Raw genomic sequence first — 27,957 nt, 5'->3', positions numbered from 1 at the left:
ATTCAACATGAATTTGAGATGAAAGGTGAATATAACAAAATTATATTTTTATGTTATTAATATCCGAGTCATCTTATGTTACTAAAATTTTAATTCAGAACCCAAACAACCACAATTTTGTAGTTTAGTGATAGTAAACAGATGATTGAAAATGCCTTTGCAATTTTAAAGAAATTAGTAAGCTCTTAGTTAACATATCTAGAAAAATGAAAGTTTGGCTCTTAGTAGAGTTTCCCTTAGTGAAACCAAAAGTCAAATATTAACTTTCAAGAAATTCCATCCTAATTGATTCCATCCATTTCTGTATAAATTTGAAAAAAAAAAATAAAATGCCCCAAGTTCGATTTCCGTGCCCTGAACTCACTCCTGAATTCCAAAAAAATTATAGGCACATTCTTTTAACACACTAATTTTATATATCAAATTTCAAGGAAATTGGTCGATTCACATAACCTCCCTTACAGTACCGGCTTCAGCAAAAAACTTACAGTATAAAGCAATCTGAAGAACAATTTGCCGGTAAGTTTTTCATACCCCTGTAGCTCAGTTAGTAGAGCGTCCGCGTAGAAAGCGGTAGGTCACCGGTTCAAGTACAGTTCGAGGAGAAAAATTTTTTACTAAATTTTAAAAATTTTTAAAAATTTTTTTAATAAATACTCGTACTTTAACTCTCTCCTTTGACTACGTCATCCATTTGTTCTGCAGCTGTATAAAGAAATTTCCATTAGTTATTCTTATAAATATTCGGTGTTTTTCAGTTTAACACCACTTGTACGTATTATAAACGGTATACTAGAAGCAGATGTATTTTAATGTTAACAATTAAAATCGTTTTTATTATTTATAGACATAACACACATACACACATATAAACACAAATACAAGTTATAAATAATATTTAAAAATATTTTTCTATATGATCAAAAGAAATTCATAACTTTTTATGTACTCTCTTTTAATTAATCCACTTTCTTTTTAACATTTTCAATAAGATAAATAATATAGAACAAAATAATTTTTAAGAACTTGATTTTAAATTTTATTTTAATTAAAATTTTCTATCTAATCAAGTATTATATATGGCAGCTATTTGAAAAGTCAACAACTAATTAAGAATTGATGCAAGTTTATGCATTAAATACAAAAAAGAATTCATAAATATTTTAATAAATTGTGTATAAATTCCAAAATGAAATTATTTTTTAAATTCTATTAAATTCATTTAATTAGAACCTTATTAATTTTTACCGAAATAGTATACTGTACTTCTAGAATTTTAGGAAGGTTGTATAAAAATGACTCACTTTGATTATCTAGAATTAATTCTCGACAGTAAAATGAAATGGTACCATCATATCGAAAACTAATTAAGAGGGAAACCTCCTTTTTGCATTTTCATTCTGCGGAGGTTTCGTAATTTGAAAGGATATGTTTTCGTGTTTTTTTTCAAATATCACATACCTTATTCTCATAAATGAGATTTTTTTCTTTTCTCCTTCATTCACTCAAAAGATTTTTTTAAATATCTCCAAAAATATTTTTGCTACAGCCTATTATCATATATTGGCTGTGGATTCTCAGTGATCACAAAAAACACTTAAAATCGCTCTATCTCTTCTAGTTTAGCCAAAAGACGCGTTTAAAGTTTTGCAAAAGATTTTTTTAAATATCTCCAAAAATTTTATTTTCTCCTTTGGGAGCATTAAGCTCTCACATAGTCCCTTTATCTTATTCGATTGCCGGCTAAATGCTTTATTTGTGTTCATGTTTTGCCGCTTTTGATGATTTCTTTGTCTATTGTTTGACGCCGAGTCATTTTCTTCCTTCTAACTTTACGTTTACCAAGTAGATTTCACTCTAACGCTTAACATGATATCGCAGCCTGTGGTCTTCTTGGCGTATGCCCCAATCAGCGCCATTTCCTTTTTCTCATTTATAGCAAAGTGGACGCGAGTCACCTGCCAGCTCCCACAACATTATTCTTCCGCATAACTTTCTGAGGCAATTATTTATGAATACCCGAATATTATTAATGATAGCCTGATTTGTGTGCCAGGTTTCACTTCCAGGCAATAGAAGCCATACCGCTTTATGGTGTATGCCTTCTAATATTGCCTTATATAGAATACAAATTCTACAAACTATTAAGGTATAGTCCTGTTTTACTCTAAACATTTTGCAAGAAGGTTATTATATAATTCTAAATTTATTAGTTTTTAGAAGTATTTACACTACTTAATTGTATGTAATAGCGTTTAAAATTATTAATAATTTTATTAAGCACCAATATTCTTTAAAATACTCATAATGCAACCATAGTTAACTTACTTAAAACTACACGTGTACTTAAGCATTTTGTATTTTTTCAATCAAACACTTTTGGTTTAATTAACATTATGTATGATTTCTCATTAATTTCATACATCCGGTATGAAATCATACAAAATGTTTTTAGATACAAATTTTCTATGTATGTACATATATTGATCTACTTTAAATTAAATTCTTCTATTTCTTTCACAAAATTCATTAAATTTCAAAGGAAAATTTAAATTATAAAAATTATTAAACTTTTACCTCATAATTATATAATAAATAAGAAAAACTTAAAAATTAACATTATGTAAAACCTATTTTATAAAATCTAACCTATATTTAGATTTAATTTCTTAACCCAAAAAAAAAAAAAAAACTTCTTATAACTTCTTATAAAAACCCCAACCAAAAAAGTATAAAATTTCCAAAGAATAACATTTTTAAAAAGTTTTGAAATTTCAAGGATATTTGGAAATTTATATAGAAGGGAAAAAGTTATTTACATTGAACTAAATAACAATAATAAAAAGAAATTTTATCTTCTTATATACACGCTCCTTAAATTTGTCCTTATTCCACAAATTATACAGTCAGTATTCTTTTTTGAAGTCTCTTTTTGAAATATTAAATTATTTAGAATTTGTGAAATGTAATTAGAAAACAATGAAATTCGAACATCAAGCGAACAGGGAAAAAGGGCAAGGGGAAGGCCAAAAAGTAGGTAAAAGCAGATTTAAGAAAAATTGAAGTGACTAACTACAGTACGTTAGCGCTAGATCGTACGCGATAGAAGAAGTTACCGATAGAAGAAGTTACTAAAATACCAGAACAGATAAATGACGTAGTCAATGGAACACGTCAAGCTATAGAAAAGTTGAAAATTTTTTCCTCTCTGAACTAGAACCAATGTTATAGGCGGATGTTCTACCAATTGCACTACCGAGGTATGAAACAATTATCAGTAAATTGTTCTTAAAATTGCTTTTCTAGACAGTAATTGCCATAATTATTTGAACTGTTTACCTACCATGTATTTGGTAGCATGAGAAGCAATCACAAGAGCATTCGTGAGAGACAATTATGTTATCATAAAATTTTTAATATGTTTTTAGTACACATAAACAAGGCACCTTAATTGGATTTATAAGCGTATTCTATGGGTTTGCAAGAATTATATAACCCAAAACGGTTTCGTAATAATGCAAAATAATCACTTTTGAAAATTTTAACTTTGAATTTTTTTTAAATCTATGCAATTTTTAGTGATGTCATTAATGATTCATTGATTCCAATTAAAGTCCTGGAAATCATTCAACTAAAATTTTGAGACACCTTTTATGAAATTCTTTTAATTTTCTTTAAAGAATTTTTTTTTGTTATCAGTTTCTTAAAGAAACACAATTTTCTCAACTTATTTTACCTTCTTCATCTACTTTCATATAAATTTTCTTTAGAATATTCTTTTATTGCATATAAAAACAGCAATTAAAAGTACGATGCTCTATACTTTTATCTGATTATAGAATAAGAATAAGAGCAGATGCGGCAATGAATAAAAAAAATAAAATTTAAAATAATTGACGCATTATAAATTTTTTTTTTTTGAAGATTAACATTAGAAGGAATTCACGAGATGGAGATGAAACCAAAATAAAACCCGTGCTAATAAAAGGAAAAAGTTGTATAGAACGAAAAAAAAAAACAGCATAGCTCGAAAACTTTTATTCCCAAAATTATCTTTAAAAAACGAAATTTTTTCCCCACTTTATCCCCCATGCTGGAAAAACAGATAATGTTTTCATTTGTCAAAAAAGATATTTTTAGAAAAAGTTTCATAATCCAAGATGATTTATTTCTTTTTTCTTTTTATTTGTATTTTTAAGATATTTGTGTTTTTTGCTCCTTGTTATACATAGAAAATGAAAAAAATGTCAGAAGAAATTGTTGTCTTTCCTCCGATTTTTATACAAGAATTTTCAGTAATAATGAATGTCATTTTCCAATGAAAATTTTAAGAAAAACATTTTCAAATTAATTTAATTTTTTTTTCTCCTCCTCTTACTTCCCAACTTGTGCGTTGTTTTTCATATCACTTTATTAAAAGTTTATAAAAGTTATCAGGAATTTAACAATAAACACATACACGTACATGGGACGTGTAAAATAATTTTGAACTCGTATGTTGTATGATATAAAAAAAATTCTAAGAATACCTATAAAATTTGGAATTGTTGTATAGGAGTATAGGCTGAAATTAACACAACAAAAAGTTAACACAAATTTTCTTTGGATAGCAGTAACGGTACGGTGCCGTTTCCAGTATTGTAAAATTTTATACAAAGGGAAAATGTAAAAAAAGGAAGAGTGCTATGTTGGATTGACTTCATTAATGAAAAGGTGAATTTAATCAATTAATGTAAGTTTACTGAAAGTATACCGAAATTGATTTAAATGAGTACCAAATATTTCTGATATTCAATATTTGGGAGTGATAGAAGCATTAAATTACGGGGTTTTGTATAAGAAATTTAAGACAAATTCTCCTTTTGTTTTTTAACAGAAAAATTATTATATTCGTACGAACGTATGTTCGAAGCATATACTAAATTCGCCTTACCGTTTGTAACGCTGAGAAATAATGATCCGACGGTCTCAGCGATAACTCAAAAACTAATTGAGCTAAGTTCACCAAATTTTCAGAAATGATTTATTGTAGTAAGTGCCAGAGCTCTATTTAAATTGGACATAATCGGGGTATTGGTTCGGTTAACAGCCATACAACTTCCACATTTATTTGACTATATATCTTAGAAACTATGAGAGTTGTGATATTGAAATATCGTACAAGTAAATATATTAGTAGAGCCAATGTGTCTTGGCTCTTTCTGGTAGCAGCCATACAACTCCAAAAGTTATTTGGCATTATCTCAGAAATTATTGGAATTATAATATAGAAATCTCGTATTATTACGGTTTCTATGTGTGTACAACCCTAATGTTATGTGTGATAAATTATCATACTATGGAATTAAGAAATTTTAGCCTTTTATCTGGGTCGGACACCCGAAGACTCACAACTATAAAATTACTTGTAAACTCGAAATGTTTAAAATAACCAAATTACCAATGGGTCTACTCAAATATCACAAATTATTTCTTCCATAAATTCACAAACTGAGTTCAATTTAACTTTAATGTCCGCAATAAAATGAAAAATACTTAGGCTCGAACTTAAGTACCTATATGTATATAGTAAGAACATACATTTGTATATAAAGGTACAAAATCAAATTTTTTATTATACCCAAATTACACCAGGCGTGTATTCGAATACGATGTATTAAAAATCTATCAAAAAATTCAAGTGTTCCCTAACTAAACCCTTTTAAAAGAAATTCAAAACTGTCATAAGTAATTTCCTGTTTTTTTTTTTTGGAAATTTAAAAGTCATCATTACTTTTTATGTTATTTTTGCACTCAATTTCATTTCAAGATACTGAAAATTATTACAATAAATTTTTTTTTTATTCACATTAAATTCAATTTGCATTTTCAGTACTTAAACACCACACTTTTTTTTTTCTTTTTATTTATTCTTCTTCTTTGAAATCGATAAAAAAGTTAAGTTAAATAATTTTAATTCAGGGTGGGCCAAAAACAAAAAATAAGTTGCAAAAAAAAGAAAAATATTTAAGTATTTGTATGCAGGAAACTGAAAATCCAAGCATCAAATGGGGAAGCCTGTTTATAATCGAGATGCTTTCAGAAGGAGTTTTGTGTTTTTAGGAGCTTTGCGAAAACACTCTTGGTATGGTCTTTGGAATTCCTATAAACTTAAAATTTGAACTTGGCAAGCAATATAATAAGAGCCATTGGAAAGCAAAAATGGTTGCTGCTACAGAAAAAGTGTGTAACAGAAAAATTCAAATTTACAAATATTTTTCGTACTGAAATTCACAAGGCTATTCAAAATATTTAAAATTTCATTATAGATTAGAATAATAAAGTCAAATTTGAAATTTACCGAACCATCTTATGAAATTCGAATATAATAATTAAATACCGTTATTCAGCAGTAGATGGCGCACTTTCAAGTTTTTCTTCGGTTCGAACATTTCAAACATTTCTTTCGTTCAAATGAAATTGTTTCTTATACTTTAATTCGTTTCTTTAACAGTTAGCTTTTACAGAGTTTAAAATCTGGTTGGTTGGATATTGAAGGGTTTCGGTATGCGCTTAAAGTATTTAAACTAATTAATTTTCAAAATGAAATATGCAGGAACCTAACATACATGGTGTTATATAATATTATGCATTTACAATTTTGAAAAATGAAATTTGAAAAAAAAAAAAAACATCTTTGTTTTTGCTGTATGCGTTTAAAATATTCCGCATTAAAATAACAAATTAAACTAATATAAGGACTTAATGTCATAAAAATATGACACATTTTCATATAATAACAATCATAATAATAATTAAATGTGTCATTCAAATTTGAGCGAGTGTCATTTTAAATTAAGTTAATGCTGTTTACAGAAAAACATCTGAGAATTCTATATTATTAATAACCACAAATTTTAAATATGACAACAAAACAAATTTAACAAAAACCCAAATAAATCATGAGGGCAATAATTTAAATATTAAATAAATATAATGCAGAATTTTGGCATTTGTTATTACTCAATTATAATCTACTGGCCCCCTACTGAGAAATAGCATCACTTCATTTGTTCTATCTAAACCTCCTCATTTAGAAACAAAACGCACATTTGTGCGAGTAAACTGTACGCATTTCTAAGATTAAATGAATCAAGGTAGTTCTGTTTTTGAAATCTAATTTATTTTTTAATGTTCGCACTTCTGAAAACAACAATTGTGAACCCTGAACTGTTTATGTATTTGGACCAACCATTTAATAAGAGAATAGATCTCTTTAATCTTTTATATTATTTTTTCATTGCATAGAAGTTTCTTAAAAGCTTTAAATATTATTTTATAGTTATTCTTTTTTATACTTGTATATTATTAGAATAGAAAGTGGAAGATAGCTGACATTTTAGTTCTTGCTTTTGTTCATTCCCTTTATGCTTTTGCAATATTTTTTTGTTCCCTGTTGCACCATTATCAATTTTTAATCGTTTTCATTTTGTTGAATGTAATCATACATATGTTTTTGTATATATATATAGTGGTAGTAGCTTTAAAGGGAACTAGAGATAAAATAGAAATCTTATTATGCTTTCATTACAAAGGTACACATTGGAAATTCTATTTAATTTTTACTTGCTTTTTTTTGTAAGAAAAATATAGAAGATAAAAAAATCGTTATTATTATAATAACATAAATTTAATATAATAAATTGAATTAAATTATAAGGGATTGTAGTTGTGAAGGCTCCACTTAAAAGACAATATAATGTATAATGTCACTGAGAAGCTAATTTATTGTTGCATATAATTTAATGAGTTTTAAGATATTATTTCAATGCTAATCGGATTTCTTATACTATTTAAAAGTCATGTTCTTAGACTAAATAAATTATTGTGTAAGCAGTTTTTGTTTCTTTAATACGTGTCTAAAGAAGGACATTGCAGAGAATAATTACAGTTTATATAAAATATAAATCTTCGATAAAGATGGGCCAGGCGTACATACAGTAAAAAAATGTATGTAGAACGGTAATATGTGATTCCGATCTTTTTTTAATAAATCCTGAGAAATTGCAAAAATATTAAACAATCAAGAAATTCTTTCTTTCTTAAAATTCTTATTCCAAAATACTGTACAACATCCAACAAAAACAATATACAAAAATTTTACATTCAAACATTTTCATTCGCTTGGCCTTAGTCAGTTGACTTCTTCTTACATTTATAAATACCTGAATGGAGTCAAAAATTTAATTTCCTCTCTTTTCTAACCAGATTGGTAAGGTTACTATAATTTACCAACCATTCAATAATGATATTGTAGTCTCACCAAATTCCATTAGTCACATTCAGAAATCTATTTATCTATGTATGTTGAGGAAAACATAAGGAAAATATATTATATGCTATCAATACCGTTCAACAAAGTACTGTTCAGGGAGGTACTGTTATATAACTTACAATTTTCAAAGATTTTAATTAATGGTTAAATCTTTCAATTTTCCCTGAACATTCTCTTCCTTTTGCCTAACTCCCTTCCTATACGAGCAGCCAACTCTATTTTTGATTTATGTCATTTTGGAAGCATAAAATTCGGCCGGCTAAATGAGAATGTTTGTAAGAGAGGAAAAATTTAAACAATTTTCTCTTTTTCTCTTCTAATTTAATACATACATCACTGCCATGCTACTGCCCTCGTTAGTATAAGTAAAATGTCCAGGGCTGTTCGTACATAAATTAAAATTTAATAATGAATAGTAAAATTCGATGCGTAATAATTGGATGTGTTGTTTGTGAATCATGCCAAATTCTTTAATAAAAATTGCATAAAATTAATATTTAATTAAAAATATATTTCCAAGACCTTTACAAGTAATTAAATTTTTAATATAAAAAAATATTTGCAAAATTAAAAAAATTATTTTTACTTCGGTATTCCTAAAATTTCTCTAACACAAAACTATCAAAAAAAAAATTATACAAAAATATTTTTTATTTTTCAACAACTAAAGCACGTATACAAAAATTATCCTTTAGCACCTGATTTCTTAGTCCTTTTTCCGAAAAAAAAACATAAAAAATGAAATTTACATTTAGGTATAGGAATTAAAGAAGAGAATGAAAATGTCACGTCATATTCAAAAGTTGAGATCTCTTAATCGCCATGGTAAAAATATTACATACGTATTTGATGAAAATTTGTACACGCAAGAATAAAAATTATCTTTAACTCTTTAATTTTTTATGTCTTCTGTACAAGTAGGTTTCAAAATCACTAAAAAAAAGCACATATTTTACAAATTTTTATATCATACTTAAAATTATTCTTAAATTATATTTTCATGTTTCATGTATTCAAAAATAATGGAACATTATGACAGTCGCATGAATATTTTAAATGAATTCTGAATGAAGAATTTTTGAATCAAGTTACATATATGCAAAATAAATCAAGTAAGAAAGAGGATCCTAAAAATTTTATAATTTTGAGTGACACACTTCCAAAACGTAGATAATGAATACTGAAAGGAAAAAAAATTAAAATTTGTTTCAAAGAATTTGTAAATTTTAAAGTTAAACTTTAGAAGTAGTTAAAGTAATTCCACAAAGTCAAAAATTCTCTTCATATTAGCCCAATGCAGCAAAACCTCGACTTGCATATGTAACAGATTTGTAATATATTTTTGACAGCTGTATAAAAGCAAAACAGTAAAGACAATTCAACTGACAGTTCTGAATCGTTGACAATTCAGAACTGTTTATTAACAAATTTGATTCGCAACATTTACTTGATTTGCAAAACATGCAGCGCAGTATTGTCAATATTTCGCAATATTCTGTGTTTATGAAAACCCCTAATTTCTTTTAAAATTTTTAATAGGATTCTTATACATTTTTGCTGTTTATTTTAATAAATTCTCTGTAAGAGATTTTTAATAATTTAATATTCAGTTTTTAAATAAAATACAAAATATTTATTTAAAATATTAAAATCTCGTATTCATATTTGAAATACGCTCTAATAAATAAAGAATTTTAAAACCAAAGAAAACTTTATTTTCCATAATAATATTAATGCTCAAATTGAATTTCATTTAAAATAACCAAATGACCAACATATGTCAAGAGTTTTATGTCAAAATCAATATTAAAAAATTAGAAGAGAAACTTTTAAGAATTTTAAATCCAAAAATTATAATTTTTTTTATTTTCGTATAAATATTCAAATCTGAAATTTTTTTGTTTTAAATTAAATCATTGAATATTAAGAATCTTTTAATTGCCAACTCCAGTTTTTTTTTTTGAAAAATCAAATTCAATATTGAAATAATGAATGCAATTTACTCTGCCGTACAATTATAAGATATAAAACTTTATGTATACAGTCTGAACTTGTAACGTGGTATAATTGCTCGGGGCTAGAAAGATGCGACAATCTTATGAAAAAAAAAAATTGTTTCTGGGGGAGTTTAAAATTTTTGGTTTCGACAAGAAGTTGTATCGACTTAAATGGCAATAACTTCGACAATTAATAACTGATTTAAAAAAATTAATATGCAATCAAAAGCTGAATAGTAACTCTTTATTTCCTTATTAACAAAAACTTGTGTACATATTTTTGAGCCAATTTCGAAGGGAGTTTAAAGAATACAAAAAAAAGTAATGAAAAATGGTGTTTTACTTTATTGTTAAATGGCGTCTTGAATTTGAATATAAAGCTTGAAAAAGCAAAATTGTTCTCAAATAATTTTTAGTTTGTTTTTAACCATTCTATCTTCTTGTTTTGGAAGTATCATCCAGTTTGAGAATCGGACGCTGCATAATATTTAATTAAAATAAGAAAAGGGTATGAAATGCTTTATCTAGAAAATAGTTTTTGGGCCAACTTAGTTTAATTTACATAAGTTTTCCTATGAATATTATGAACAGGCCAAGAAATTTATAATACACTTCAAGTACAACTTCTCTGCCAAAACAAATTTGAAAATATTTTTAGCAATGAATCCTCAAATCCTATTCACATTCTACAACAAAACAATTCACTTGTTTTTTAATAAAAAAGAAGAGAAATAATTTCACTTGCTTTTCAAAATATTTTTAGTTCTAATATTTTTATTTTAGATTTTCCCTCTTATTATCCTTTTTATCCATATTTGAATTCCTTTGAATTTTTCATGACAGAACCTTATGGGCATGTGCATATATTTTTCTTCAAACATAATATTCTAAAATTTTATATTTATTTATTTTATTAAATTTATTTCACATATTTTACATATGAAAGTCACCTGAATATTAAATTTATTTCATGCATGTTGTTTATTGTTTTTTTCTAGATTCAAGTAAATTTGACAAAAATAAATATTGTTATATTGTCACACATTATGCATAATATATTAAAAATAATGCAATTCTAAAATAAAGTATGCAATTTGGTAAAAAAAAAAAGAAAATTGTCAAAGAAAAGGATTCTTTAAAATAAATAACATTCCTTTAAAAGACATACATATGTAAATAAAAATTTTTGTATTGTTAAATTTTCTTTTTTTAAATTTTCATTTACTCTTTCTTTTTACAGGAGATGTTACAGTTAGTTACATACAAGGTTTACCACATATGATTATACCGTTACCTAGTCGAAATGAAAAATGTCGTTTCACATTAAAACCAGTTTCGCACAATGTAGGTGATTTTATAAATATGTTAAAATCAGAAGATCGAGGTATCGATCGAGCAACTATACTTAATCGTGATGGTGTTCGAATTGCATCAACATGCAGTATAGAAAGTTTAATGGACGAACCATTTATGTAAGTATATATTTAAAATATTTTTATAATTTCATTCCTTGCTGTATTATCAAATAATTTAGAGATTTAATAAAAATATTTTGGAAATGTGACGTTACTCAGTTGAAAATATCGATAAATTTTGAGATGAAATTCATTTTACTCTTATTAAAGTTTTGCAATTTCCGTCAAGCAGTACGGTAATGCCTGCAAACTTGTTGCCATACTGTATATGAGTAACTAACGTATTTAGAACATTTTCCAATATAGATTTTATTATGATACTTATACATAAGACAATATCAATTAAAAGAAAAATAAATTGGCTTCGGGCATTTATGATTATAAAGCATTTTTTTAAAATTTGGTAAATTTAACATATGCAGGGTATTTCGCATAAGATGGCAAATAATTTTAGAGATGATTCTCTAATCAATTTCCACCCAAAAATTGTATGGTTGGGGGGAGAGGGAAATTGAGTTTCTGTCGGGGCTTAATTCTCAGGTAATTGGCTTAATTCACAGGTAATTAATTGGTCTTTATTTTCGGTCTTACAATCAATTTCATTTGAATCACGGTTTTTCGAGATAAAGCTCACCAAAATCAGAGTTTTTGGTTTTTATTTGAATTTTTATACCCGTACGAACGTATGTTCGAAGGGTATACTAAATTTGCCTTACCGTTTGTAACGCTAAGAAATAACGGTCTTAGATATAGACTCAAGTGTATGTTTTTGATCAGCGTCAATTTCTGAGTTGATTTAGCTTTATCTGTCCGTCCGTCCGTCCGTCCCAACGATAACTCAAAAACTAATTGAGCTAAATTCACCAAATTTTCACAAATGATTTATTGTAGTAAGTGCCAGAACCCTATTTAAATTGAACATGATCGGGGTGCTGGTTCGGGTAGCTGCCATACAACTTCAAAATTTATTTGGCTATATCTCAAAAACTAAAAAAGTTATGATATTGAAATTTCACACAAATGAATATATTAGTAGGGGCAATATGTCTTATAAAAGTCGTTGAAATTCCTTGGCTCCTTCTGGTACCTGCCATACAACTTCAAAAGTTATTTGGCTATATCTCAGAAACTATAAAAGCTATGCTATTGAAACTTCACACAAGCGAATATATTAGTAGGGCCGATGTGCTTGATAAAATTCGTTAAAATTTCTTAGCCCTTTCTGGTAGCTGCCATACAACTTCAATAGTAGTTTGGCACACACAGTATTTTGAAAAACACATGTTACTGAAATTTTGCATAAATTAATATGGTAATACAGCAACTTAAAGTCATAGTCTGTCGCATAGTCAGTTATGACATGTCTATTCGCACATGGGATAACAAATTCGTACGGGTATCACAGAGTTCACAAGGTCAACTCTATTTTTTTCTCGTTTTTTTTTTAAAAATCCGAAATTTTTCGAAAATTTGTGTTATTATTTTTTCCAATGCGCGCCGCGATAAGAGCTAAAAGTTAGTCCATATAACACTTTCCTCTATCTCGCATAGTTTTGCCAGCAAACCAGGTGTTTCACACATTTCATACAAATTCCATATTATACATATATAATAAATTAGTATGTGTAATGTTTTTGCATTATAAATATACGAACGTAGAGAATAAATATTTATATATAATTCACCCCAGCATTTTAATATATTCAATCTTTTACTTTTAAATTTGCAATTTTTTTAATTGAAAAATAATTTATGCACATATTTACATACACTTCAATATTGATAAAACCACAAGCAAAATGAAAGTTTACTCATTCTTCTATTTACCTATTAAAGCATACTACATAAATTTGAGATTATTAAAACAGTTCTCTTTTTTAAAATAATACATACATTTGTGTGTACGATCATCATATAAACTTATATATAAATGCAGTTTTACATTCTTGTAGCACAGCAGAAGAACAGATAATTATTCATTATTACATTACAATAACATTAATAACTACCACAACTATAACTACATAATGATTTACCACATTAAGAAAAGAGAATTTTTAAATAGAAATGAGTTGCTATTTGAGAACTAATACCACTTGAATAGATGATAATAACTTTTATATTTAAAACTTTTTACAAAAGATATCTACATGTGTACATGAATAAAAAAGGATATTTTGTATTATTATGCTTCATCTATAAAAAAAAAGTAATCTAATTATTTGCAAAGATAAAACAAAAGAAATTTTACAATCACATTTAAATTTATCAGAAAAACAAAAATGACAAGTAAAATAAAATCATTTTCAAAATTTATCAAAAATTATTCAAATGAATTTAAAAACTTAATTTGCATATTATTTTCTCTTAACAATTAAATTGTAATTTGAAAAAATGAGTAATTAAAAATTTATTATTTTTAAACTGTTGATCATTAAAATTTTAGAGTTCATTAAATTATATTGCATATTTTTAGGGGCAATTTATACATAATTATGTATTCAACTTTAAAATTTACAATGAAAATTGTGAACTTATTAAAAATTATTTTAAGAAATTATTTAAAATTTTAAAAAAATTCGACAACTAGCCTGACAAAGTTAACAATCAATATGGTTATTTAACTTTCGAACTTTAAACTTTTAAAGAACGATATTCTTGCAATTTGAACTCAAACATTTCTTCACGTGTATGTCAAAACAATGAATGTGTTTTTTTTATAAGTTTTGAGTTAAGGATACCAAATTATTTCTGTTTCTTAAAGAATATTATACCAAAACCATACAAGTCTTCATCTACTACGAAACCGTTCGAAACTAAAATTTTTTTAAATTTTGAAGAAATAACAAATAATTTTGCATCCTTAATTTGGTTTTCATTGACCCAGTAATTATACAGGCTATAGGTTAATACCATTACTATTGTTATTACTATTGCGAATATACTAATTTTGAGAGTACATCCACATATAAGCTGCAATTTTAAGCCTACATTGTTATACAATCCATTTTTTTTAATGAAATTGTTCAAGTAGCAAAATTTCAACAAAACAAATTAATATTTCTCATAAAAACTTTGTTAATTTAGAAATTCTAAATATAATATGAACTGTTATATAAAATGGTGCATAAAATTTACTCTGAGTAATATTGCAAAAACATAAGAATTTCCTTTTTATAATCAAGTTCTTAAACTCAAATTCTTTTTATATTAATCTTACTTTGTATAATTTTTTTTTTCTTAAAATTCCAGAAAATTTACAAACCATTCACATATAATTCATAATTTCTTTATTACCTCTCTCTTGTATAACAAAAAAAAAATTCAAAATATTACTTTTATTTTTCTTGCTATTTACTGAATAAAATATATGAAAATTTTTACTTATATGCAATTGACACAAAAAAAGAAATTCTTGAATTTTTAAAATTTCCTATTGCACCATATGTGTTGAATATAAAAGCAAAAAGTAAAATTATAAAAGAATTAAGGATTTTATGTATGTATAACATGTGAGTATAACATAAAGCAAAAATGTTAATTGAGAAAAAGAATTTCTTTTCTGCAATTGTTGTAAAAAAATTTGTGTTTACTTCTCGAGCCAAAGATGATTTTACAATATAAAAATTAATATAAAAAATTTCTTGCCTCCTTCTTAAAATAAATTCACTTTAACTACATTCATATTTCATTACTAAGTAAACACTTTTTTTTTTTTGTTACTTAATAAATATAAGAAAATATTCCGTAATCAACATCTTTCCATATATGTAGTTAAAATAAACAAAATAATTATTCCTTTCAAGGATTTCCCATACTAAACTGGCTTCTTCGTTATTAATTAACTAAGAAATAAAGAAATGCAAGGTTTGGTTTGATCACATCATACATATTAAGTGACTTTATATAGGCAACTTCGACAGTAATTTGTTACAGATTGCTTGGTATTTAAATTGGTAAATCCCCAGGCAACTTTAGCAATTCGTGACTTGTTCTAGTCTGCCTGTGCTCCCGCTTATAATATCCCTGTTCCAAGTATAAAACTAAAGATATCACCAAGGGAATTAGACAGTAAGTACCGAATGCTCAGGAAACACTGAACAAAAAAATTGTGACGCCGGATAGCCAGTACCGGGTAGTCGCAATGAATGTGAACGGCGGTCTCGTCAACAAACCCCCCTCCCTTGAAATTTGCACAAAAGGGAGTACAATTTCGGACCTCCTGCTGTTATGGAGTGTATCGATTTCATACCCCGCTAATTGTGAAAACAACAAAAAAACTAAACTAAATTATGCAAGCAAAAAAGAAAATATCTACTTTTTTTTTAATAGGATTACTAAAACTCGCATATTTTGCTTTGGAATATAACGTCACACCTTAAGAATTTGCAAAAGAAGGAGAGAAGGAAGGTGTTTTTTTAATTGACTTACATTGCTATAATCGACTGCTTACTTCGTCTTATTGCAATTATTTTACAAATTCATTTTGTTTTAATTACAAATTAATTTTGGAAATTGAAAATTTATTACCTAAAATTCTCGATTATTGAATAGCTCCTCATAAAACACATCTTTTTTTGCGACTAAAATTAAATCAGTATATTATTTTCTACTTTCCACATATTATAAGTCATCATTAAAATATAGAATACCTAATTTAATAATAACCGCTGACTTATATTTCTAAAATCATATGTTTAAACGCCACTAAAACAAAATCTTTATCCCCGAAATAAAATAAATTTTCTTTAACACACTTTTTTAAAAATATGAATATTTTCACTCTTAACTTATCTTATATTTTAATATATGTACTTATAATTTAATATTTTTAAATTATCCTATAAAGACAATATTCTAATGTGTGTGTACTCGACGTATAGCATAAAGTCATTTTAAATCTCTAAAAAGTTGTGGTATTTTAAAAATTATTGCTATCTACATAAATCTTGAAGTGACGGAACTATAAACTTTATAATCCTTATATACATTCGTATACAAACATCCTTTTAAAATTTTCCATGCATTTATTATGAAAAGAACAAGAACTCAACATAAAGTTGTCAAACGATAATACAAAAAAATTCACAATTGTTTATAAGGTTATTTAAATAAGTTGTTGTTTTCGTCTACAACTTAAGAATAGTAAAATTTTTTCTAAAAATAAAGAAATTTTTTCCTTTTTTATTTTCTTTTATATAAATGAAATTATTCTTTGTAGCATAAAATAATTTTTTATGAAAATTGTTCATCTGTAAAAAAAATTGTTGGAATGAAAAAAGAAATGTACAACGTACACAATAAAATTATTAATAATTGAATTGCATTTAAAGGCCAACAGATGACGCTATTATAATTAACACTAACAACAGCTAACAAATATGTAGTGTAATTAGTTTATAAATTTTTGCTGTTGAGACTTTCAATTGTTGAGACGCCACTATAAAAACAACTTATTTTTAATATTAAAAATTTATTTAACAATTATTTTATGTGATTTTATTAAATGAAAATAAAAATATTTGTTTAATTATCTTTATGTTTTTTTTTTTTATTTTAGATTACATATAAATGATAAAAGATATGACGTTGTTCCTCCTCCAAGAGACAGAATTAATATGGAAGATTTAAATAAAATAGGTGATGTTCGAGCTCTCGTTGCACAGGTAAAACTACAAGAGAAATGAAAAACAAATTATAATTTTGTATTTTTTTGAGATTCTTTAATTATTTTTATATTTTCAGTTATATGAAGCACTTCATGTAGGTGAATATCATATTAGGAAAGAAAAAGAACTTTTAGAAAGATTAGAAGATCTCAAATATAAATTAACTCCATTAGAAGACGTAAGTATATTGTTACTTTTGAAATTTCTGCTATATTTAATACCCGTTTAGCTGCTTCCCGTTTAACGGCGTCTCCCATTTAGGTGCGTCAACTTGTTTAAGAACCCTTCTCTATTACATTCAATGTCAAAAACAAACAAAAACAAACCAAAAAAAAAATATTTTTTAAAGTTTTTGAAAAGTAAATATTGTTTTCATACAGTGCGCATACGTCTAATGTCAAATAAAATTTAAGAATTAAGTCATTTAAAATTTTGCGGGCTGTTACCTATTTAAAAAAAACAAAAGGAAACTCTTTGAATTCACGTGCATATCTTGTAAGTAAAATTATCAAATGTTGTATAAAATAAAAGTAATTGCTTTTATTTGCGCAGTTTGGTTAACAGCTCTACTCGGATAAGTGCTTACGAAAATTGAATTTTTTTGAGACGCACTTAAGCTGGCATCACACTATATACATGAATTTGGTATTAAAAATAAATTTTGCAAAACGAACAATATTCTAAGTGAACAACAATGAAAGACAAAATTTGGATTATAAGATAAGAACCGTAAAGGAAAAATCCCCTGCAATAGTTTTTATTAAAACTAAAATTTCAAAGCTTTAATAAATACGGTTTACAAATTTGTTATTGATTAAATATTTCCAAGAGAGTTTGCTTTTTGGGAAAATAAATTTTTAGGTCTCATAATTCGGGACATAAATGAAAATGTCAATTTTGCAATATCACTTTGCATTTGAAATATTATCGCATTGTAGGCACATTGTGTAGCATTTTAAAACTATTTTACTTATTTGTATAACTAGACTATAATTACCCAAAAACGGTGTACAATGTTTGATAAGTATGTCAACTTATAACATCATTTTAGGACCCACCGTCATTTAATCATTACAACACATTATACTAACCGATTACTAGCGTGAAATGAATTTTATTCCAGAAAACATTGAAATAATTTATGGCAGGAAAAAACTAATTTCCTTTCATATATTGTTCATTAATTACAATTTCATATTTTTCTTATTAAAAATCAATTCGTATTCAAAGTTCCTTGCAGTTTTTCAATTTTTCTCGCATATACATTACATAAAATTTTCATTTATAATTTATTGATTCACTGAATCGCAATATTATTTTTTCTCTAAAGGCAAAAAAAAACCATTCTCATTTCAAAAAGGAAAACTTTATTTCGCACTGTTAAAGAACCTATATTATGTACTAAAGTCAGAATAAATATTGCACAATGGAAAAACTTTTTTATGAAAATTTTATTTCACTTTTATTCATAAGTCACCGCCACCCCTCCCACCCATATATATTTAGTTAACATTTACGTTGTTTTTTTTAACATTCTTTGGAAAATCTTTGAGAAAAATAAAAACAATGGAAAAAATTTCTTTTAAGTTTTCCTTATGTTTTCTGAAATCCTATACAGAAATTCTTTCACTATCATTTTGGTTTTCCTTTATGTTTTTTTTTTTTGCTTTGCAATTTCCATTTATTTTCACTAAAATTTGAAGGCTTTCTACAAATATGGAAATTTCTTTAGAGTTTTATGTGTTATACATACATTATATTTGAAATATTGGGTCTTAACGTATAACGGAAAAGTAGAAAATTTAGAAATCTTAGAGAGAAGAGTAGTACGATTATTCAATGATTTGGGGAAAATATTTTATCCTTAAATATTTTCTCTTATAACATTTGATTTTTCTCAATTTTGGGTTTTGTTCAAAAATTTGAAAGATTTTTTGTCAAAAAATAAGTTTTATGTAAACAACTTTAAATAAATTTTTGAAAAAGTGTCACGAAATGGAAAATATTGAAATTCTTTTCTGACACCACATAAGTGCAATAATAAACAAAATTTAGTTACAATTAATTACTAACAAATACCGTTATCATATTACAGGATGTCTTGAAATATTTTGCCTTACTTCTAACATTAGAGTCTTATATTTTGTTTAGAATGAAGTAAAATTTGTTCGCATAATTTTTCTTAAGTTCTTATTGTGAATTATTTTGCAATTTCGAATGAAACTAATATTTTATTTTTAAAGCACAAGTTTCTTCAGATAAATTTAGTTTCCTCTAATATGTGCTCAACTTACTTTTATATTCCTTCAAATTTCCTGGTTAATAATAAAAACGTAATCATCAAAACATGTGCCATTACAGCGTTCCGCACACACATAGATGCATAAATATTCATTTACAAGGCGAATTGCTTAGGCCAAGCATCAATTGCAATGAAAATTAATTTATTGCATGTAAGAGCCAAAACAATTATTATTTAAATCGACTACCAAATTGCCTAGCAAAATCGTCATCATTTGATTTGAATGGAGGAAAAGGATTGTGGAGTGTTAGTAAGCGTAGGGTTTATTAGTATATGTGAGAAGCAAAAAATTTTTAAATTAAGTTTCACGTACAATGAAAAATAGTAAAAACAAAATAAGAGTAGAATCACAATAACGCAGAGCACCCTTACCAACACCAAGATCAAAAAAACCCAGAGTTCAAACCAACGGCCCGCAACATCCTATAGTCAACGGATCATTCCTATTCGGCTCATTCTTACTCGGTTAAATCCGTACTGTGATGACGAACATTGAAAAGCTCTAACGACCTCAAAATATTCGAATTCTCACTAAAAGACAGCCGCTCCAACAAAAACGGCGAAACAACGTTCCCCGAAACAAATTGATCAATGAAAACCCTCTTATATTATAGCATAAACTTAAAACATACTTTAAGTTTAATTAATTAAAACTTTAATAATTATTTCACTTGAAATTTCCACTTATTTTAACAATTTTTTCCCTCAATGTGTTGTTTTTTTTTTATAAAATGTAGGAATGTCATCCGAACAATCACAATTTTCATTTTGTTAAAATAAACAAAATTAAATCAATCTTGAGAAAAAGGTCTAAAACTTTTAATAATCAAAGTTCTATCGCGATATTTCATTTAAATTATAATTATTAAGGTCCAAGAAGAAAAATATTTTTTCTGCTGACTAAATAACTGTTATAATAACGTATGTGTGTGTGTACGCATAAAAATTTTATAAGAAAATGAGTAAAAATAAATTGTTATCAACAACAACAACAAAAACGATTTTAAACCAAAATTCCATGTTAAAGTCTCTTTCCTGTTTTTCCATACCTTGAATTATTCTCGAAATTTTAATAAATTCATAATCTAATTTTAAATCACCAAAACATTTTTCATCACAATAAAAATAATAAAAAAGTTTTCAAACTTTTACCTTGGAAACAAAATCAAAAAAAAAAATCAAAATACTTACTTTAATAAAATTTCAAACTCACATAGTCTCTCACATTTTGAAAGTTTTTCTCATTTTTTACCTTTGAGTAATTTTTACTGCAATTTCCTAAAATGTAACTTGTCTTCATCTCATTTTCGATTACCCACACTAGTTTGTTCTCTTAATTTGTCCCACACTACTTTATTCTCGTTTCTATCAACTGTTGTTGTTTTCTTCGGGTTCAGTTTAGAAGTAGTCTCCGTCACAATATTCTACTCTCTCATCCATACAAAATTTTATAATCGTTATTACTGTAAATATGAAATTTACGTTATTTATAAAATAAAACTTTTGGACAGATTGTATAACAGAATTATAAAAAAAAACTGATGTGATCAGCACATAACCGATCGCAATGTGTATTGTCTAGTTAAGGGAAAGTGTTACAAAATATAATAAAAATGCTTGTTAAATACTTCTTTCCAATTTTTAGGGTATTAGCAAGCTTATAGTTAACATACCTAGAAAAATATAAATTTGGGTCTTAGTAGAGTTTCTCTTTGTGCTATCTGAATCCTATGAAAAGTTCGCTAGTTAGTTTCGGTAATAATATGAAATTTCAAGAAATCCATTCCGTAGATATGATATTAAATGTAAATTTGGCCTCCAGTTCAATTTCCGAGTTCTGGTCGTTTCAGAAAATTTATATGTTCATTGTTTTAATACGAAGAATAAAAATAATAAATTTTAATGAAATCCGTTGATTATTTCTCCTTATATACGCAAAAATGTATATTTAGCTCGTAGTAAACGTCCAGTTGCTGACACCTGATTTCTACCAAAAGTTAGGAGGTTTCGCGGACGGTCAAATGAAGCTTATATATGAAATTTCAAGTAAATCAGTTGAATATTTTCTTCATAATGATAAAAAATGTAAAAAGTGCAATTTCCGAGGCCTGATAAATCCCAAAAGTTGATCAATCCGTGCCATAGTCGAAATAAATTTACATATAAAATTTCATCAAAATCGGTTCAGCCAAACTTGAGATACACGCGTGCACACACAGACTGACAGACCGACAGCTCTCTAAAAATAGTTTATTCACACTTCTCTACCATAGAGAAGTACGTTCCCACCGAAAACTCGATATGCAAAATTTGTTGCCATCACATAACTGTTTATCTCCGTTTCTCTTTCCCTCTCTTTCACAATAAATTGCCTTTTGTCATATTCTGACTAACTGAAAAAATTCAAAATACTTATTTTTTATGAAAGATAAAAAAAAAATGAAGAAAAAATACATTTTTTTTAAAAGGTCCTTGTGGGCACATAAAAGTAATGAAAATGACAACTTTAATGTTTTACTTGTAAAAAGGACAAAATCTGCCGGTTGACTTATTTAAACTGAAAGGATATTATCGTGAATAAAAGTCAAAATAAATGTATTTATGTATGTACGTAAATATATGTAAATGTACAAATATATTTTTATGATTTGATGACAGGACAATAAGTTAAATAACTTTTAATATAAGTAAGGTCATATACCTTAGGCTAAATAAAACAATTATGAATTTTGAAAAAACAGGTAATGTACCTGCTTTGTCTAAAAATTCTAAACTTTTAATTGTTGGAAATAAAAAATCTCCTGTCTAGCTTCTTACATAAGAGGACAAAATTTGAAAAAAAAACCTAATAAAAATACTACTTAAGAAAAAGTAACCCCATCTTTTCGTATTTCAAATTGGAAGGCAACTCTAACCATTTTAATACTCTGCTACATATCTGTTTCAGAGAACGAATTTGTTCTCATTTAAACAACAAACTATGTATGTACATACTCGTCTCTTTTAAAAAAGAGAGTTTTCAGCACATTTTAACACTAATCAAAATTTATAATTTCGAAAATTCGACTATATTTATGCAAGGTCAACTAAACGGAATTTTATTCCAAATGCCAAATAATTTCAAAAATTTATATACTTAGCACTGATCAAATTTCAGCAGCACAAGTTTAGTAACGGGGCCAACATTCCATTATCCAACTTTTCTCACATAACTTTTAGAAAACATTCTTACTGATATCACAGAGTTGACTCTCGTTTATTTTGAAATAGACAAAAATTTAATTATGTATGACAAAAAAATATAATCTATAAGCGAATAAAATTAATCTGAATCTATTGTATTAAAACTTTTAGAAAATTAATAATATAATTTTTTATTTTCTTTTAGAAAAAATTAGAACTAAGTCAAAGGGCAATGCGTAGAACAAATGTTATGACATGGCTTGGTCTCGGATTAATGTCAGTACAATTTGGTATATTAGCACGATTAACATGGTGGGAATATTCTTGGGATATTATGGAGCCTGTTACATATTTCGTTACATATGGTACTGCAATGGCTGCCTATGCATATTTTTGCATTACAAAACAGGTTATTTTTCTTTTATTTTTAATAAAATAAATTATTTATTTAAAAAAAAAATTTAAATTTTTATATATTTTTAATTAAAATTTTTTATATTTTAGGAATATCAATATAGTGATGTTCGTGATCGACAATTTTTATTAACAATTCACAAACGTGCCGAAAAACAACAATTTGATATTGATAAATATAATTCATTAAAACGCCAAATAAGTGAAATTGAATATGATTTAAGACGTTTAAGGGATCCATTAAATTTACAGCTCCCACCGCATTTAGAGAGAGCAGAACAAGGTCCATCATCTGTTAGAAAAATTTTCGATTCATCAAAATCATCTAATACACAATCTACATCATCATCATCATCATCATTAATGCCAACAACTTCAATAATAAAAACAAAATTATCATCATCATCATCATCCAAAAGTAAACCATCAAAATTAGCTACTGGTATTATAAGTCTTAGTAATTTTTCAAGAAGTATTTTAAATTTTACTAAAAAATTAAAAAGATCTTAAATAATATTCCAAGTTTTTTTAATTTTATGTTTCACAAAAAAAATTTTTTAGTTTATCAAAAAGTAAGAAAATTAATAGAAATTATAAGAAAATTTATTTCAAATAAATGTTAAAATATTTAATGAATGCATACAAGAGAATAACGTAAAAATTTAATTAAAAAAAAAAATTTGAATTTAAAAATTAAATTTATATAAATATATAAAATTAATTACAATCCGTAACAGATTAGGAATTAAAAATTCATATTACATTTTGTAGGATTTATTAAAAATATTTTTAATAAGTTTCTCTTTTTCCAATTCAATCAATTAACCTTTTTCTAATAGAATTTCAAAAATTTTCAATTCTTAATTCCTAGTCTTTAATTAAATTTTCAATAATGCTCATAATTGATCCGAATATTTATTTCTAAATTTTCTCAAAAAAAAATTTTTGGAAATTTTCAATGCTTTCTTGCTATACATTATTCTTTTTTACATAAAACAATTTCTTAAGTCCGATTTATAGGTAAAAATGAGAGCATTTCTTTCATTTAATAAAATTTTTTTTTTTCTAATTTCTTTAATTTTAATTATTGTTTGTTCATTGGTCTTAATTTCTAGCAATCACCTAAATTTTGTATCTGTATTATTTTGTAATATTTTATTGAAGTTTGTCCAACGTTTTGTTATTTTAAATGTTCAACGTTTTATAGATTAGATGATGATGATGATGATGGTAAAAAGAAAAAAAAAAATGCTTTATAAATAACATTTTGTTGCAAAATTGTCTTGTCCTTCCTCTTTCTATAATAAAATTCTTAACAATTTGTGTAATATCGTAAAGTTTAATAAGTTTTGTTAAATAAAAGTTTTAAGAAAAAAAAAAATTAAACATTACAAATTTAAAACTCAATCAGATTTTAGAAAGTATTTAAAATTTATTACATTTTTTCCTAATTTTCAGTTTATTAAAAACTATAATTTTTACAAAATTAGAAAATTGTCACATCTCTGAAATCAGGACATCAGGTTTGATTGCTTAAAATATTGAATTTAAATAAAACTAATAAAAGCAATCAAAGATGTGACCAAACATTTAATTAAATGGTTTTTTCCCATTAAAATGCTTATTATTTTAATTTTATAAAAATAATACTTTCTTATGCATTAATTAAAATAAAATTTAAATTATTATTAAAATATCGTCAACGTTTTCGACAAAGTTTATCAATTAAATATCGATTAATGAGAAATTTTAATAAGAAGAAAATTGAACGATCTTTCCCGACACACGATATTTTATTTTTATTCGTTTTTCTTATAAAACACAAAGATCTCATATTATTTTAATAATTTTCGTTAAACCAAAACATATTTTAAAATTAATTTGACTGAAATTTTTAATTTTATCTAAAAGATCTCTTAATTTTTAATACAAATAACTTTTATATACTAACTCTTAATTATTTTATATTTGGTATTCATTAATTTATTGTTACTTATTTACTTATTTTTTATTATTTTATAATTATTAAAAATAAAAAATGTTCTCATATTTTACTAAAAAAATATTCTATAATTATTAAAAATAATCTTTATATTCATATTAAAATACAATATTATATAATTTTTCCATTCATTAAAGTTAACACTAGATTTAAGTTTAAAATAAAATTAAAAATACAATATACTACTACTAATATATATAGTTTTACATAACAAAAAGAACAAAATTAATATTATATAAAATTTAAAAAAAAAATCAATTTTTTGTAATTATAATAAAATTTCATTTTCATTTAAGATATTCTAACAAAAGTAACAAAATGCCGTAAATATACCTATATTTTATTATTAAAAAAAAAAAAATATAAAAATATTTTATATTAAATTTTTATATACAAAAACAAAACCGGAAAAAACAAAAAACAAACTATATTTGAATTTTTATTTTAAAATAATAATTTATTTTGTGGTTTTTTGGTTTTTTATCTAAAAATAGACAAAAAAAAAATATTTTAATAATTAAATTTTTTTGTAAATATTATAAAATAATTCATTGCATATTAACCTGTTATTAACCTGTAATCTGTTACATAATAGAACAAATCAGTTGCGAAAATTTAGATTTTTATTATAATTATCAAATTTTATAAAATATATTAATTATAAAATACATATTATTTCGAAGAATTCAAGAATATTCGATTCCAAATGTAAAAAGAAAGGGCCAATGTATTTGTAATTCAAATACTTTTGAAACATAGCTGAAAAATAAAAAATTACAGATCAAAGAAAATATTATTAACTAATATTATACACAATTTTCGATTTTACTAGCATATTATATGAGGGGCTCAGAAGCAAAGTAATCTAATTCTCACCCCTAGGCTACTTTTGCACTGGAAAAAAATTAAATTTTTGAGTTTAGACTAAAAAAAAATATTTGATTTTTTGAAATATTTGATTTTTTTTCTTTACTAAAATTAAATTTACAAACTAATTTTATATAACATTTCTAACAAAATGGAAAAATTTTGAGAGTTAGGGTTAAGTTACTTTGCTTCTGAGCCCCTTATATATTATATGCATATAATTTAATTTTCAATATACTTATTTTATAATTGATATACACTATATTAACTGATTAATGTTCTATTCTATGTAAATTGCTTTAAATGTTTTGCAAAATATATTTAATGTTTTTTTTTATAATAAAATCATTTGAAATGTTTCTTTGAACTTTCTGTTTTGTTTTGGTTAATATTGTCCCAAAATCAAATAATAAAAATATTGTGAATGTTAAATTTCTTGTTTAAATAGACATATATACACATAATAATATATAAAAAAAATATTATATTATATAAACTTATTAATTTTTAATTGTTTAATGTTTTCTCATTCTATTTTTTTTTTTTGTTTTCGTTAAAATACAAATATATTTTAAAATAGTTTATGGTTATATTTTTTTTTTATAATTATATAATGGTTTTGTTTTGTGGAATTAGTACTAACCAAGAAAGCTAAAAAAAAAAAAAAAATTAATATTAAATTTATTATTAAATTAATTCAACAAAACAAAAAAAACATAATTTCAATTTCAGATGAAAATTCCTGTGAAGAAAAAAGATAAAGATCAACAAACTGTAATGAATAAGCAAAAAGAAAATGTTAAAAAAACAAAAAAGCAAACCATCGAAATTAAAAAAATCAAATTGAAAACAAATAATAATAATAATAATATATCAAATAAAAATAAAAAATTATAAATAATTATTTTATGAGTACTCATTAAATTTTATATTTTATTTATGTATAAAAGAAAAAATACATAATTGAATATTTAAGTTAAGCAAGAATATTAAATGAAATATTTTTTTTTAAATCAATCTTAATTAAACTGCAATTTACAAAATAATCAATTTTTTTAAAAATATTTTTGTGAATCTCAGTAATTATACAATATTAAATTAACAATTTATATATTAATACACAAATATTATACATTACATTTACATATTTAGTTTTAATTATTAAAATTTTAATTTTTGAAAATTTTGTTAATATTTAATATGGTTAAGTTACTAAGACAGTTTAGTTTATAAAATCAGAATTAAAACAATTTTCTCTCAAAATTGTAATTAAAAATTAAAATTATAACAAAAATTAATAATAATTTTCAATTAGGAATTTTGATTTTCACAATTTTTAGCAAAAAATTCAATTTGTTTTTCCCAATTTTTAGCAAACTATGATTATCAAATTAACTGTTTACGAAAAATTTTGATCTTTCTTAATCAATAATTTTTAATAATTTTTTAAATAATAATATTTTTTAATTAATAATTCTTTTCTTTAATAGAATAATTTAAAATTTGTTAATTTGTTACGATATTGATCCCCTACAAAAATTTCCTCATTATAAAGTATTTTCAAATCTTTTTAAAGTCCGACTTTTCTAAATTACAAAAATTTATGTAACAATTTAAATATATAAATATAATAAGTAAATTTGTACAAAAATTTCCAAAAAAAGCAAATTCCTAAATTTAATAAAATTACAATCTTTTAAATATTAACAAAATTTTTTAAAAATTTATATGAGTACTTTTTCATTATAAATATTGTATTTAATTGCGTTTTGTCAATAATAATTAATAATAAAT

The 27,957-nt window shown here is 24.9% G+C and overlaps 1 protein-coding gene across 2 annotated transcripts; it reads left to right on the top strand.

Moving 5' to 3' along the window:
• On the top strand, positions 1 to 27,160 carry LOC129614582 (calcium uniporter protein, mitochondrial). Of its 2 annotated transcripts, none has more exons than XM_055529282.1 (7): positions 1 to 25; positions 11,552 to 11,783; positions 17,287 to 17,392; positions 17,472 to 17,573; positions 23,086 to 23,289; positions 23,385 to 23,712; positions 26,896 to 27,160. In XM_055529282.1, exons 1-7 carry the CDS (start codon positions 19 to 21, stop codon positions 26,922 to 26,924), a joined length of 1,008 nt encoding a protein of 335 aa, XP_055385257.1. In that variant the 5' UTR covers positions 1 to 18; the 3' UTR covers positions 26,925 to 27,160. The 2 variants fall into 2 exon arrangements, with proteins under 2 accessions (XP_055385257.1, XP_055385258.1); XM_055529283.1 differs by having other exon boundaries at positions 2 to 25; positions 23,385 to 23,577.
• The last annotated feature ends 797 nt before the right edge of the window (positions 27,161 to 27,957 follow it).

The sequence above is a fragment of the Condylostylus longicornis genome, unplaced genomic scaffold (genome assembly GCF_029603195.1).
Source record: "Condylostylus longicornis isolate FDR11 unplaced genomic scaffold, ASM2960319v2 ptg000113l, whole genome shotgun sequence".
Taxonomy (NCBI): Eukaryota; Metazoa; Arthropoda; class Insecta; order Diptera; family Dolichopodidae; genus Condylostylus; species Condylostylus longicornis.
Note: the sequence above shows the minus strand (reverse complement) of the source record. Positions and strands in the feature narration are given on the sequence as shown.